This window comes from Anolis sagrei, chromosome 1 (assembly GCF_037176765.1).
Source record: "Anolis sagrei isolate rAnoSag1 chromosome 1, rAnoSag1.mat, whole genome shotgun sequence".
NCBI classification, from domain to species: Eukaryota; Metazoa; Chordata; class Lepidosauria; order Squamata; family Dactyloidae; genus Anolis; species Anolis sagrei.
The window spans coordinates 283,413,445-283,429,705 of record NC_090021.1 but is presented as its reverse complement, the minus strand read 5'-3'; the positions used below and the strand labels follow the sequence as shown (position 1 = coordinate 283,429,705).

General features: G+C 38.9%; 1 protein-coding gene across 1 annotated transcript; it reads right to left on the bottom strand.

Moving 5' to 3' along the window:
- Positions 1-319: 319 nt before the first annotated feature.
- SLC39A9 (solute carrier family 39 member 9) lies at positions 320-16,220 on the bottom strand. Its single transcript, XM_060762021.2, has 7 exons — positions 15,680-16,220; positions 9,733-9,841; positions 7,726-7,923; positions 6,593-6,661; positions 3,871-3,956; positions 1,323-1,457; positions 320-976 (listed from the first exon to the last, which is right to left on the bottom strand). Exons 1-7 carry the CDS (start codon positions 15,773-15,775, stop codon positions 746-748), a joined length of 924 nt encoding a protein of 307 aa, XP_060618004.1. The 5' UTR covers positions 15,776-16,220; the 3' UTR covers positions 320-745.
- Positions 16,221-16,261: the final 41 nt, after the last annotated feature.

Sequence of the window (16,261 nt, the reverse complement as noted above, 5' to 3'; positions counted from 1 at the left end):
GTGGCTCAATTCAAACAGGCTCACAATAAATTAAAACGTTTTTTGCTTGGGATAGCATTAGATATCATGAGATTTGCATCTGCAGAGGTTGATGCTTTAAGGGCCCTTCATTCTTCCTAGCCATATTTCCCTTATGTATTTTATAGAATAACCCGTCGTAAATGAATTGGTACAGTGCCTGTTTCAACAAACACTGGCTTCTTAGATATCAGAACAACCTAAACTCCAGGTCTTTGTGGCTCCCACATTCTGCTGTATAGATTGTTACACTGAGAGAACACCACAATGTGCTTTCTAGCAATCCAATGCAAGGCTCCTATCAAGTTTTTAAACAAAGGACTTCATTCCACATTTATTTGCTGGATGCATCCTCTTAAGAGAGATCATGCCATTGCCACCAAGTGAAAAGAAGTAGTCCCACATCGTTGAAGGCAGAGTTTAATGTCAGTTGCGAATCTGCCAACATACGCAAATGCTTGGATTATGATTTCACAATGAGGAATTGAGTTCTTCCCAAATGAAGTTTCAATAAATGTCTTCTCAAAATGGAAGTTATACAGAATGTATATCCATCTGTCCTGTTGTATTGGTAGTTTCCCCAGCATCCTCTCATATCATCGTGCTTCTCTCCAACTCCTTAAAATAGATGGGATGGTTAAAAGGGTAAGAGAGACAACGATAAAAGAGCAGCTGCCACCTGAATGCTGCTCACACTAGACTGAGAAGACATCTGGATTCTGGACCTTTAATGCTGGTGTCCAATGGACAAAATGAGTGGGATCAGGCAGCCCAGAACCAATGCTGCCACCTCCAGGCGGCTGAGTCCTTTTCCTCCAGCAGATTCAGGCTTGTGGCTATGTCCTATTCCGCCCACTTCCGGGAGAACATGAACTGTGGCAACATACAGAAAAGTTCCAGCAGAGAAGAGCATGGCAACTCCAGTTGCATTGACTTCTGAAAGTGCTTGTTTGCTGCTCTATAATATGGAAAGGTAAAGAAGGAAGAGAATAATACAGAGGTGATTCCTCCTTAACAAAGGTAATTCTTCTTTAATGCTATCTTTACATCACTTATTCTACTGAGTACACAAATTCAGCATCTTCAGTAGATGATCAATAGTACTACCTGATCAGAAACAGGTTATCTTGACATATTGCACACCACTGAAAACACTGCCCCTTCAAACATTTTTACACAGTGTTTATCAATGCAAAATAGAATTGCACGGGTAAAAATGAACCATACAGACTAAGCAATCCAACATCTGCCACATCCCTCAGCAGTTAATACTTTTGAATAGGTCAATGTGAAATCAGGTTTACCTTGCTTAGTCCCAGGTACGTAACCATTGACAAGACAGGTGCTGCTAGTGCAAAAACCAGCAAATGCTTCCTGATTCGATTTCGTTCAAGACCAGCATGCATCAGGAAAGAGACAAGGCCAAAGGCAGCTGGTGCCTATAAAACAAAATGAAATCACAATATCTCTACAGTGAAACTGAATGTTTAGGAAGCTCAAGTGATGCTACTGTAACTACCTGCTCCACTTTTCTCCAATGTTTACGGCGGTATACCTATAGCACATCATATGCTTTATACAATTTGTAGATTCAACAACTGAAGCTGATATTTGTGTAAGCACTAGCATACCACAGCTGAGTAGTTTTTAGAATCTTAAAGCCTACTCCAATCCCATTTTCATTTGTTATAGCTTCTAAAGAGGGAAAACTTTTACACTGAGAGATCCCTTTCCTTTTTATTGATAATGGCAAATGTTATTAAAATGTTTAAATACCTGCAGCAGGAAATCACAATTTAAGTACAAATAAGCTCTTCACGTTTTATTTTTAATTAAGAAATAAATTATGAAGATATTTTCTGGGTAAGTTTACTAATCCACTCCCTCCCTCCAAATGTTCTACTATGAAAATCTGTTCTCTTTCCCCTGCAAATTAGAAGAGTTTGTACACACAAAGCAGCCATCTGTTTGAAATTGTCTATTTTTTCCCCCTGTGCTATCAAAATTAACTAACACAACACTTCTCCTCAGGTGACTACTACTCATCTGACAGGAAAAGGCAGTTAAGGGAGGAAAAACTATAAAAATAGAAGTGTCTGGGGAAGGACAGAGATGGGTTGACCTGCTTTGAAGTTCTTATATATTTCAGTAACCCAGAAACTAGTTGCCAACACTTTTCATCAAGCCTTGTGGATATTTTTCTCTTTCATTTGAAATATTAATAAATCAAGTTTTTCATATATTGAATAGCAACAACATTCTGAGCTCCAATGCTATTTTTGCTTCTGAATCATATCCATTTACGCATCTTGATGCAATGAAAGCTGGCACTTACAGATAACAGTAAATCTTAATTATTATATATGGATAGGTAGGTTAACATTGCCTTCTCAAGTCAACTAAAAGAGGTTTATCCAGTCTATCATTATACCGAACTAGTAATAAGCTAGAGGTCCTTCTGCTCTTGAGTTCCCCAGAAGCAAAAAGATTGTAACTGTTCTGTTTCACTCCACGATGTGGCAGTCAAAAACACAGTACATTTGAAGTTTGATGTCCTTTAGCTACAGCAAAAGACAGACTTATTTAAAAGTAAAAAGTTGGTGAAAACCACCACAAGCTATCACCATAACCTGTGTTAAATTACACATTTTATGAAAGCATACCCCTATCCACAATCTATCAATCTGTCCGTTTCCTTGGCTGACGTAAGTTTTAATATACTTATGGGACCCAAGGAAAAAACATCATGGTATATTTCAGTATTTGACTGTGACACTGGGAAAAAAAGGGTTCAAATCCCTATTCAGGCATGGAAACTCACTGAGTGATCTTTGGTAGTAAGAATTTTTAAGTAGAAATTCTGTCCTTTGAGGATACAACCTTTTTTACCTTATTACAAAGGCAGTTAATATTTCATGACATATGTGGCTTGATTTTCATAGGTAAAATGATCCCTTCATTTGACAAAGGACTAATTATTCACCAAAGTGTTTCTCCTGGCAGAAATGGGGAGGAGGTGACTTCTCCCGATTCCACAATTTGACCCTTCAAAAATATGTTCCAAAGGGTTGGGGTACCCTCCTGAATGACTTGGGAAGGGGTTCTGGGGCTTCAGAAGAAAGTAGGATTGCTGAATACACAATTTCCATGGCAGATGAAAGTGCTGCATCCAAGCCAAAGATTTACGCGAATAGTGTTGTTATTATCTTCCTTGAAGTCATTTCTGACTTATGGCATCCCTAAAGCAAACCTATCATAGAGTTTTCTTGGTTTGCTGAATCGCTGGATCCAGAACCTATGGATATGGTGAGCCCACTATAAAAGCAGTTCTTGATTCATGATAATGACTCAACAACACAGCATATCTATCAGTGTAGCAGTAGTATTTATGCATTAAGGAGTTACATACAGAATACACAACAACTTCTGCAATAACTGCAAGAGAGAAGCACTGTTGTATGTTTTCTGTACATACAGTGTATACCAGGTGGTTCTCAACCTGTGGGTCCCCAGGCGGTTTAGCCTACAACTCCCAGAAATCCCAGCCAGTTTACCAGCTGTTAATATTTCTGGGAGTTGAAGGCCAAAACATCTGGGGACCCACACGATGAGAACCACTGGTGTATACATTAAATAATTGGGTTAGCAGAAAACTCTCATATATTGGACTGCATACTTTCACTACTGTTGATGCAATATCCTATACATGTGCTGGAGGAAAATTGATGTATGCCTTAAAATGCACTATTCTTGAAAAACACTTTCTGCTAGTAATTCAAATCCATGACTTCCAACAATGAACACTATTCATATATGTGCAGAACACATAAAGAATTCACACTCAAAACGTACCTTGTGTAACATAATTGCAACAAACACTATTAGCTGGACACTCGTCTGAGATGTGGAAGCAGCTGCACCCAAGGCAACACCATCAGCTTAATGAGGGGAGGGAGAAAAGAAAACAAGCCACACAGTAGTAGTAAGCCCATTAGTTTATCAAAGACTGGTTGAAAGTAGTTAACACAAAAAAAACAAGTCTAATTACACTAATTTTTTTTCTTAAATTTTTCCTTTTCTCGAAAAGAGGGTTTTATTCCTATAAAGAACATCCATAACTACAGTTTGGAATCATCAATGGGCACAACATTCTTCTGAGTAGCAATATGCACAATTCGGTTTTACTTCTTCACTGGTCACAAACATGTCAGATTTCTTGTCTTTCCTTAAAACTGTTTCCTAGTTAGAAGTCTGACATATTTTCTATTTCCTTTCAGACAAAATAGACCAGGGCTTCTTTTTTGTAAAACTCAAGTGTGCATTTGAAGGGGAGGTGTAGTCTTTTGAGGGCTTAGAAATTCTTCCTTTTTCCTGCAGGACTCCATTTCTCACCTTCAAGCAAGTAAATCAGAATTGAATCTAAGTTAAGCAACTTGTGGCCTGAAATATGTTGTCTGATCACATTTTTGTCAGATATTGAAAAATTAACAGTGTACTTTTAATTAAAGAAATGATATACAGGCACTGTAAGAGTTAAAATGGTGGAGTGACTCAGATAAACCAGTAGGTTGTTATAAGCAGGTGTGCCTGTGGAGTTAAAAGAGAGAGAGAGAGAGAGAGAAAGAACCAAGGAGTGAGTTGCTCCTTGGGAAACCGGTGCTGTTTGGTTTGCTTGTAGTTTTGAGTTGTCGATGATAGAAGATAGAAGAAAGATGGAAGAAAGAAGATAAAGCCTTGGATTGAGTAGGCGAAGATAAGGCATTAGAAGTATGCCCAGTTAAGTTTAATGAACTTTATGTTGGGGAAAAAAAATGCGTTTTGTAAATACTTCAGTGCTATTTTTGTTACAAGAAAAAGCCTCCAGAGGAAGTAAAAGACAAATTAACATTTTCTGTGTTTATTTGTTCATCTGGTCACTTGCTGGCCACTGCTGCTGTTAAACTACACTACAATTTCTTTACGGGGAGGGTCTTTTGTTTGAAAACCCAGTCGACCAACAATTCCCTATTAGCCTCCATTATAACAGGAGTTGCAGTCCACTCTCTGAAGGGCCACAGATTGCCTCATCCCTGTCACAGCCACTGTGGTAGTAAATGTGTCCAGTTGACAGTGAGTCTGATGAAGAAATCACTCACAGGCATGGAGCCGGGTGTTATCAGTATGCTGATGACACCCAAATATATTTCTCCATATCTTCAAAAACAGCCTCAGCTAAGAATAGTGCATCTTCTCTGGATGAGAAAAAACCCCAAACTGAAACTGAATCCAGACAAATCAGAGGTGCTTGCCATCAAGGGTCTCAAGCTGGGGATGGGGGTCTGTCAACCAGTTCTGGGATTGGTTACATTACTCCTGAAAGACTGTATCCATAGCTTGGGAGTGCTCCTGGATCCGTCTCTCAAAATGTCAGCCCTGATAGATGCAAGGGTCAGGAGTGCTTACTGCTAGGTTCAACTGATCTGCCAGCTGTGCCCCTTCCTAGATTTGGATGACCTAAAGATGGTAGTGCATGCGCTGGTAACCGTTAAGGTTGGATTTCTGCAATGTGCTTTACATTGGGATAGCTTTGTTCTAAGTTCAGAAACTGCAGCTGGTTCAAAATACGGCAACCAGATTAATTATGGGAACACCCAGGAGTGAGCATATTACACCTATCCTAAAGTCACTCCACTGGCTGCCAATTAGTTTCCAGGAATAATACAAGGTGTAGGTAACCTGGACACAAACCATATAGACCTTAAAAGCCCTACATGGTTTGGGTCCAAATTACCTACAGTGGATTGAACCTTCTCTCGTTCAATCCACTTCAAACTCTTAGGTCCTTTGGGGGGCTGCTATTCCAACCTGCCAGAACTCGACTGGCGACCATCACCAAGATCAGCCACCCCAAGACTGTGGAACAACTTGATGGAAGAGCTCTGACAGCTAAATGAGCTTCAGAATTTATAATCCATCTAAAGACCTAGCTCTTCTGGCATGCCTACCCAGCAAGTTTTAAGCATGAATTTTAAACATGTCCTGAATTTTAATCTCTGTCCTGTCTATTTAATATGTATTTTATAGAAAATACTTTTCATTATGTATATTTTATAGACCTACATTATAATATATGTTTATAGAATTTTTGCAATGTTTGAGTGTTTTGACTGCTGTGACCCACCTCGAGCCACAAGGAGAGGCGGGTAAGATATAAAATTATTATAATGTTATTATTAAAACTTCCACCCAGAGCCCTGTCATGGGGCTGCTCTGGGTCCAAAACAAATATGGAATTCATTGCTTTTGTAGATGTTTCATACTTCAGAAGGAACTCTTCAAACATGGAGATATAAATAATCATTAAGTACATATTTGAGGTTTATGCCAGTCTTCTTCTCTATCTTTCTTTATCCCATATAAGAACATAGTCAGTAAACTTGGGTGGTCTGGCAATCATGTCACAAAACATCCTTCCCTGGCTAACAATGTCAACTGTTAATACATATCCTGCTAAGCAAACATAATTTTAACCCACATATGCAAACAATACTAGAACACCTTGACTTTATTCCAAAAGAACAAGCAACAGTTTTACCTGCAGCATGAACAACTAGTCCCAGTGTGGTAGTAATTTTGGAATTGCCCGACCTTGCTGCTTCTGGGTCTGAAACAATTAAGAAATCTTAACCAAATAAATGATTAACAAACATGTAGAGAACCCTAAAAGAAAAATATTACAGACGTTTATGCACAAATTTTAAACTAAACTAAGCTACAGTGTATTTCTCACCACTTTCAGATTCTTAATCCTTTGAACTAGAGAGGTAAAATAATGAATACGTTTTTAAAAGAGTGCTTTGAGTTTCTTATTACTGTTCCTTATTTCACAAGATATTATATCCCAACTATCACCATCAATTCCTCTGGTGGCACAATGGTTAGCAGGACCGCTAACCGAAAGGTCGGTGGTTCAAATCCGGGGAGCAGGGTGAGCTCCAGCTTCTCATGTGGGGACTTGAGAGAAGTCTCCCACAGGATGGTAAAACATCTGGGCATTCCATGGGCAACGTCCTTGCAGACGGCCAATTCTCTCACTCCAGAAGCGACCTGCAGTTTCTCAAGTTGCTCCAGACACGAAAAAACAACAACAAATGAATAGAATTTTCACAGATCCTCAGGCTTTACTTAATTTTGGACTTACCCAATACTTGTAAAAAATGAATTGTCATACTGTGCACTGTATGATTTAACAGTAATGACCTAGAAGGCTATATTTATTTTAAAGGGAAAATACTCATATATTCTATGCACTGAGAGACCACTGCTGAATTTTACAACATCTTTGAAAGCTAAATGTCCTTTAAAATCCTTTCAGCATGACATTTAGTTTGTTTTACAGAGCATACAAGACTTCTGAGAAAACATTTTATTTAAGAGCTTTAAAATTTTGATTTAGCTGGAAATAATCTTGTTCTGTCTTAAGAAACCATACTTAAAATTGTCAAAAAAAGTCTCAAAGAAAATGTAATCTAATGAAGCATTGGTATACACACTGCTCATGCATATGTATATAATATGTATATAAACTAACTTAGCATTCTAAGTAATAAGTAATTTTATTTTGGCTAACTAAATGGCTTGCTTTTACTGAGGCTTCAGTTGCCTGAAGACTACCAGATTCACTCATTCTTCCTTTGCGGTATCACTTGCTTTGCCTGTTAAACTCACCATCTGCAGTGTGGACATGAGAACTTCCGATCTGATCCACCAGAAGCATAAAGACAAAACCAAGTACAAGGGAAACACCAATATAGGCATGTAATCTCTCGTGGTCATGACTGTGGTCATGGACATGCACTTCTGGTACCTCAACTGCTTTCTCAGATTCAACCATCTTTTGAGTCTCACTGGCTGGGTGATGTTTTGCTAAATGAAACAAACAACATAAATCAGAGTTATAATCACAGGGGCTTGAGTGCTATATTGTGAGCACATTTTAATTATCAACAGACAATTCTCCCAGGCAATTTTACAGTCAGAAGACACTCTGGCATTATTTTAAGTTATGCTGGAGTCAATTTTAAACTATAAATTTTAACTTTACATGTTATTAGTATTTGAGTTTTAATTTTTGTTCTATGTATTTTTATAGACTTATTTCAATGGTATTGTGTTTTATATCTGTGTTTTAACTATGTTGTACCCCAAATCATGAGAAGAGTCAAGTAACAAAATTTATTGTTGTTGTTGTTATTCAATGCAACTTAATAAAACATAAAGATCACTCTTCTATTAGCAGCCATACAGTTGCTTCTTCTATCTACCAAAAACGTGCTAATTTGAAATATATATTTTTGGTTTCTGACTTATGGAATACTTCAGGATAAAATTTATTACACAGTGTATACGGAAACAAGATTTTAATAGTTATATTAGTTATTACCAGTACATATGCCTTATTGTAAACATAAATATTTTCTTTAATCATCAACATTCAAGCAAATGCAAAAAGAGAGCAGATAGGACAAGTAGACAATGTGTGTCCCATTTGGTTCTGTAGGAATCAAGAACTTTTAGATATCATCAACAAGCAAAGCAGCTTTGGAAAATGATGGTAAGTACTCCAGCCAAGGACATTGTTTACACACTTGAAAGCAAAGGGCACTCAAACTATCAAGGCTAAAAGATCACATTTAATTCCTCTCAGCTAGAAATCTTGGCTGATCAATGTAGCATATATGCAATGCACCTATTTACAATGCCCTGGCTGCAAATTTAATATATGTATAGATAGTATAAAACAGTGCCCATTCCAAAGATGGCTACAGGTTGTTAAAATTTAGAATAATGGTCGGAATTAAGCACTGCAAATTAGGATACTACCGCTGACACATTAGAAGCACAGCAGTACCATATGTACTAGTATATTAAGTACACAGCTAATTTTGAATAATTAGTATTACTTCTTCTAATGGCCAAAAAAAAAAACAAAAAAAACACTAAGGGGTTGTGTACACTGATGCCATGATCGCCAATTTCAGAACCATCTTCAGACTTCTCCAAACAATTTTCCATTAAAATTGTAATGGAAATGGAAAAAGTCAACTTCCACAGGATGCTGAGGTATACCAATACTGCACTTGAACAATATCATCAAATAATTACTACATATATCCTGCACGGGATCAGCTTACATAATTCCACTAATATTTATGAAAGCTATGATTGTTACTATGCTAAATCATAGACCTAGATTTCCTACAGCCTAATTCACCTCACAGAGTCCCTAGATGGGAAAATGGGGGCTTGCTTAGAAAAAAGGTGGAATAAAATTCTAAGAGAGAAAGAACCATGTAGAATGTTTATGTATTATCATTAAATTGCTAGAGCACATCATAATTTGTAATTCAAAACCTCCCCACAAGTCGGAAGACAATAAGAGCTGTTTAAGAATAGAAAATCGAAATCCCCAAGGATTCGAGACACTATTTCATGGCTCTCTGGACCCTGATCTTTAAATTAATATAAATTAATACTTGCTGTGAGTACAAATATAACAATTGTCAAACATCTGTTGAAATTCAAAATAGCTTATGACAAACACAATTTGAAGTGAAGGCAACCAAACATGCAAGGATGTGTTCCATAGGAGCAAGTACTTGATATATGAACAAAATGTCATCTTCAATTATGCAGAATACTTTGCAGCAGAACAATAATATTTTGTTCTCTTACCCTCCAAAACATCTTCATAAAGTGCATGTACTCCTTCAGGCACAATGACAGCCAAAGCAGTTCCACAAAGGAGCCCTGCACCGAGAACTGTCACCAACTTTAGTCTTTCCTGCAAGTAAAATTCAGATTGTTATTTTATAAGAACCAAAATCTTCACAAATCCAACGTCTGGGAAAATGTTGATTCTTCAAATGCACATAAGAAATCAATAGTGGCCGAACGTGGAATGTTGCTGCTGATTTTTAATTAGCAATCTGGGCAACTGTTTAGAGTCAAGGGAGGGGAGCAGTGGCTTGTTTGACGCAGGTCAGCAAAGCACTTTAAGTGCATGCGTAACCTTCACTTCCAGAGTAAGAAAGAAAACACTTGCTACCTCACCCACCCTCAGAAGAACTAGCCACAACTTTCTTCTCTATCTTGGAGCTGAAGAGGGGGTTACGGCTCTATCTACGCAGCATTCTGAAATTCTGTGAGATTACAGGGACAAGCTCTGCCCCCTGCATCGCAAGCTAGGGAACAAAAGTAAGCAAACTGTAACTTGCTAGCATTAGCTTAACTAACATAGTCCATGATGAGGAAAGCTGAGAGTTACACTCTAACAACATCTTGATAGGCACACTTGGCCTATGCAGATACAGAGGAATATTGGACTTTGTCTCATTATTACACCATGGCAAGTCTGGAAAGCCGACATGTGGGGCAACTGTTTACTTAAATTTGAAATGGAATGAAAAACAGTTCAGAGTATTAACTCTAAAGTGTTAAACATCCAGCATTCATAATTAGAAATAAACTCTGTTTGCATTCAGAAGCTACAGTAGAAAACCCGCCCACTAACACATGTAGGTCATTTCCCTCCAGATCTGAATAGACATAAATCAGGTCTGAAAATATACCTTCTAAATGCTGCACACAGAATGTGATGAACTTGCACCAAGGTCTGATGGAATAACTCTGTTTTCCATTTTTTGGAGACATATAAAGCAGCTGAAAAGTCCAGGACAATGCCTAATTGGGTGTTTCTGAAAACCTGAGATGCTTGAGTGACCCGTGGTGGAACACACATTATTTACATTCTATTCCACTGATACAGTCTATGTAAGACTGTTCTGAAACCTCACCTGATCCCAATTCTTCCACCCATTTGTGATGAGTGCCACATACAGGGCATATGTTTTAAACTGCTTTACTTTAATTGTTCCACAAGCATATCTCTAGCAGACTAATAATTGCAATCAATGAGCTTCATTCTTTCTTCACTAACCATTTTTATTGATATACATGGTCTTGATTTTTTACATTTTCAGTGTAAAAAAGGATTGCATGAATGCATAGTTTTTATTCTGTAAATTATTTCAAAAATATAGCAGCCGAAACTGCGTGATGCAATTTTAATTTCTTAAAATTGAACCACTATAATTGTGAAATATACGTAAATAAGCTTTTCTGCACAACACGGAACTATTAACAAAGCACCTGATATCTCAGAATAAGTTGTAAAAATAACTTAACTAATAAAATGCTATTTGTTATTTGGAACTGCCAAGTTGTTGCAGACACTAAAATCCAAGAAATGTAACACTATTTTATTTATTTTACATTTTTCTGTGATCATTACTTCCAAATATTCATGGTGGTTCACCTTCAAGGCTTTTGCATAGAAAGATTGGGGAATCCATCCCCCAACCCTAGAATGCTGTTGATCTCCACTTTCCATCAACTCCCAGGGAGACTGGCTAATAGTTGATGTAAAGTATAGTTAATCAGGATCTCCAGGGTCACATGTTCCTTACACTACATATATGGAACAATTATAGCAATTCTTGTGTTTCTGCTTTATGCACAACTATATTCAAGGTTACAAGTTGGCAAATTATGACAATATAGGACTATTGTACTACCCTAAGAGCTAAGCATAAACTTTTCCACCTCACTTGAGAAATTATTTCCCCAGTAAATCTAACCTCCCCGTTTATAAGAAATCATGGACATTTGTTTCAGACCAATATACTGTTAAAATCCACATTAGTTAACAGAACTTGCTTCCAAATTCACCTATAGGATTACAGCCATTGTCTTTTAGTATGTGGTCTACCTTAATAGCTTTGCATAAATGCAGTTTGGAAGCAAAATTATCTGGGGTTTTTTATTACAAACAAATGAAATCCCAGTGCATGTGGGATTATATTAATGAATAAAATAAATATATGGGGAAAAGAAACTCTGACCCTACTGGATAGCTTTCTTTAAACCCAAAATTTCTTGCATATTATCTCTACAAAACACCAAGTGCATCAATCTACACAGGAGCTTGCAGTAGGCCTAGGAGAAGGTGGCTGGCAATCTGAGATCCACCAGATTTGTTCACTTGGAAGAACCTACAACTGGACTCCTCTATGTCAACCTGAAGCTGTTCTAAATATCTGCCACACACTGGAATCAGTGATAAATATGTAAAACACACATAAAGGAGACACAGACATTCTTCCCATTCCATCCAATGTGTACCTGCAGGGCTTTGGAAGCAGTGACAGGTGCACCACTTTACAGACATCACCAACATGATTTAGATTTGCACTGTTAGTTCTATACAAAAATGATAAAATTTTATGATAGTTAAGGAATAAACAATTGGAAAATGTTTTAAAATCAGCAATACTGAAACATTCTCATTTTTCTCCAGTCAGTTAAGAAATATTTTGACAGGGATTAGAATGTGTATTGGATGCAAGGTGTTTGTGTGTGCATGGAGTACATGGTTTGGAAATAATCTGCCCTGTATGTTTTAGAAAACAAGATTAACTGTATTTCTTTTGGAAAAACCAGAGATATAGAACCAGCTTTTTATTTAGCCAGTCAGAAAAAATAAGGTCATCCAAGCAAGTAAGTAACTGCCTCTGTAGCTCATAGATACATCAAGAATGCTGGGAAGTTTGTGATCTATGATTTATGCAGGCCTGGTGGTAGACATTATGGATATCAGAGTGAGAGAGAGAAAACTTCGCACACTGCTATAATCAGCATAATTTCCACATTGCATGTTACTTTTTACCCATTAGTATATATATTATAATAATCTACAGTGCTCCCTTGAGTGTTCTCATTCTGCTACAATCCCATATTTCCCTAGAAGCTTCACTGACCTCAATGAGACCCATTTCAGAGTACATATATATAGACTGAAGTATATACAGGCAGTCTCCAAGTTACAAACAAGATAGGTTATGTAGGCTTGTTCTTAAGTTGAATTTGTAAGTTGGAACAGGTGCATTTTTAAATATAACACCTGCCAAAAATACATCTATATTAGCTTATGATAGCATAGGGAAGGGTTAACACCATTGTGGTGTATGCTTTGCTATCTGTTTTGAAAAGATTTTACTCAGAAAGTGCTTACTGCCATACAGAAGTAATCCTAGGTAATCCCACATCACTCAAGATTTTCTTTTTAAGGAACCAGAGCTTTTGTCACATCTTACGCCTCAAATAATTGAACCCAATCAGAATTATGCAATATAGATCAGAGCTAACTGGAATGTGCAGTTTTCTCTCTCCTGGTAGACTTTCAGAGCATCTGTTCAATTCCTTATCCTTAAGATCTCCTACTTGTTTCCTTACTCCTTTTAAGAAGCCTACTCCTACTCCTTTTTACAAGAGTGTATTTCCCATCCACTGAAACTTTATCCACTAGGGATGCATCTAGACTGCAGAATTAATGCAATTCGACTTCACTTTAACTGTCATGGTTCGATGCTATTGAGTCCTGGGAGTTCTAGTATCTCAAGGTCTTTGCCTTGCGGAACTACATTTCCCAGGATTCCATAGCATGGCAGTTCACAGAATCATAGAGCTAGAAGTCCACAAGAGCCATGCAATCCAACTCCTTGACATGCAGGAATACACAATCAAAGCTGTCCCTATGGACAGCCACCCAAGATCTGCTTAGAAACCTCCAGAGTTGGAGATTCCATCACATTCTGAGGCCACTTCTACATCTAAAATCCAGATTATCCGCTTTGAACTGGAGTATATGGCACTACAGACTCATAGAATACAGTTCAAAACAGATAATGTGGATTATTTACTTTGATAATCTGGATGATATGGCAGTGTAGCAGGGGCCTGAGGCACATAAAGAGCTGTTCATATTCCTGTTGAACAGCGCTTACTGTCAGGAAGTTCTTCTGAATGTTCACATGGAATCTTTTTTCCTATAACTTGAATCCATTGTTTCTCCTAGGCCTCAGAGCTGAATTTTCATTTATTTATTTCTATCTTGCCTTTCTCCACCCCGGAGGGGACTCAAGGCGGCTTTCACTTAGGCAACTATTCAATGCCTTCAAAGGCAATGTACAAATAAAATAAACCTTTAAAATAGAATTATATGATACATTAAAACATATAAAACAATACCTTCACTGTTAACCACGTTATTTATCACGTCAGAAGGTAACTGAAGACATAATTATAATGTATTTAAAACCACAAAGGAAGTTTAAAAACTTGGCATTATTCTAAATGTCCTTTGAACAGGAGCTGTTCATTTGGAGTGCCTCTGGTGTTGCTATGGGAAGGTCCTTTGCTGTGCATACGGCAGGGCTCAGGTTGCATTGTAGTTGGTGGTCTGTGGCTGCAGCATACAACCAAACCACTGAATAAAATATCACATTATCTGCTTTGAATTGTAATATATGTCAATGTGGGCTCAGATAACCCAGGTCAAAGAAGATATTGTGGGATTTTCTGCCTTGATATTGTGGGTTATATGACTGTGTGGAAGGGCCCCTAGTCTCCAGAGCAGCAGAAAACACGTTTGCCATTTCCTCAATGTGACATCCTTTCACTTATGAAACATGGTTGTCATGTCCCCTCTCAGCCTTCCTCTCTCCAGATAAACATCCCTAGTTCCCTCACCTGCTTCTCAAAGAGCTTTGTCTCAGATCATTTCAGTCATCTTCTCCAAGCTGAACATAGTATCAAAGTGCGCTGATTCGACAGCATAGAACAGGTATGGACAAACTTGGCCCCTCCAGATGTTTTGGACTTCAACTCCCACAATTCCTAACAGCCCCAGTACTTTTCCTTTTCCCCCTCAGCTGCTTAAGGTACACTTGATCTTAAACAAAGGCTGAGGGGTGATCATAACCTACCAACACATACATTAGCCACAGGATGGGATATTAAAGCCAGCAAATTGTCTGAATTGCACATAATAGGTTTTTAGCACAATAAAGGTAAATGTAGCTGCAGAAGGTATTCCAGTAAAGTAATAGTAAGGTCAGTTTTCTGAGTGTCAAGCCATAACTGGTTCAAATGGGAGCTTGGCTGAATAGCCTGGCCCTCCACCATTTGTATTTAAGGTTTAGGGGTGAAGTATCTTTTATGGGTCCAATTAGTGCATCATATTCTCCTAGTGCTGTCATCCAGAGTGGGATCAGTGTCACATTTGGTAGTGACTTGTCTCCCAGTTAGATCTATAGCACTACCCCCCCCCCCCAAGCAGGTTCATGAGACCCTCCAGATTGTTCAGGTGGGATTGATTGATTTGATCGTTTTAACTAGTAATAACTGTTGATGTTAAATTGTAAATTGTACTTTGTGAATTGTTGGGCATCGAATTGTGCCTTTTCTAAGCCGCCCTGAGTCCCCCCTAGGGGGTTGAGAAGGGCGGAGTAGAAGCACTCCAAATAAATAAATAGGAATTTAACAGAGATCTTTCTAATTCTGTACATGTCCCAGTTTTTGGCAAAAGCATCAGTACAGCCCTCATTATGCCTAAAACGCTGAAGCAGCTGAAGAGGAAAAAGAAAGGGCCTGAGACTGTTAGGAATTGAAGTCCAAAACATCTGGAGAGCCCAAGTTTGCCCATGCCTGGTGAAGAAGCACTCCTTTCTTAACACTCTGATGTGAAAAGGGAGAACAGAGCAGTGAGAGAAGGCCTGCTTACCTCGGAAAAGTTTACGGCTAGCGGGATGATGCCTGCCACATAGCAGCCCACCAGCATCGCTAGAGACAGCAGGCTGATCGACAAGAAGTCGTCCATGGCCGGCTCCTCTTACGTTACAGTTTCCCAGGGAATTCCAGAAAGGGAAGAGGCCTCATGGGCCCGAAACACCCGGGGTGGGCGGCAGGAAAGCGGGCAGCACTCTGCTTCGAGGCTGGGGGCCCTTCTCTAACGGAGGGCGGGCGAGAAGAGGCACGGGCGAGAAGAGGAAGCTCGCCAAGGCCCTCACACAACCTTCCTGAGGAGGAGAAGGGAGGAAGTGCCTCAGGTTCAGGCCCCGGGCCCTCACCACCTGCCCCTCACTGTCCCACCGCCGCCACTGCGAGTGGAGTCCTCCTCCTCCGCCTCAGAAGCGGCCATCAAGGGCCAAGTGGCAGCTTCTCCCTCACTTCCTCTTCCCTTCCTTAACTTCCGGAACACTTGGCAGTGAAAGAGAGGCGTACGAGCGAGCAGGCCTCGCTGGATTCGCTCCTTTCTTTCCCGCCCAATTTTAAGATGGCGGCGAAGCGAACGAAGGTCAACGCC

Bases quoted from the DNA above. Each gene is read 5' to 3' on its own strand.
- SLC39A9 (XM_060762021.2), bottom strand. From the start codon at position 15,775: ATGGACGACTTCTTGTCGATCAGCCTGCTGTCTCTAGCGATGCTGGTG. The intron at 6,662-7,725 runs GTGAGTTTAACA...TAATTGTTTCAG, and splicing joins TCATGTCCACACTGCAGATG to ACCCAGAAGCAGCAAGGTCG. The intron at 1,458-3,870 runs GTACGTTTTGAG...TTTGTTTTATAG, and splicing joins TTGCAATTATGTTACACAAG to GCACCAGCTGCCTTTGGCCT.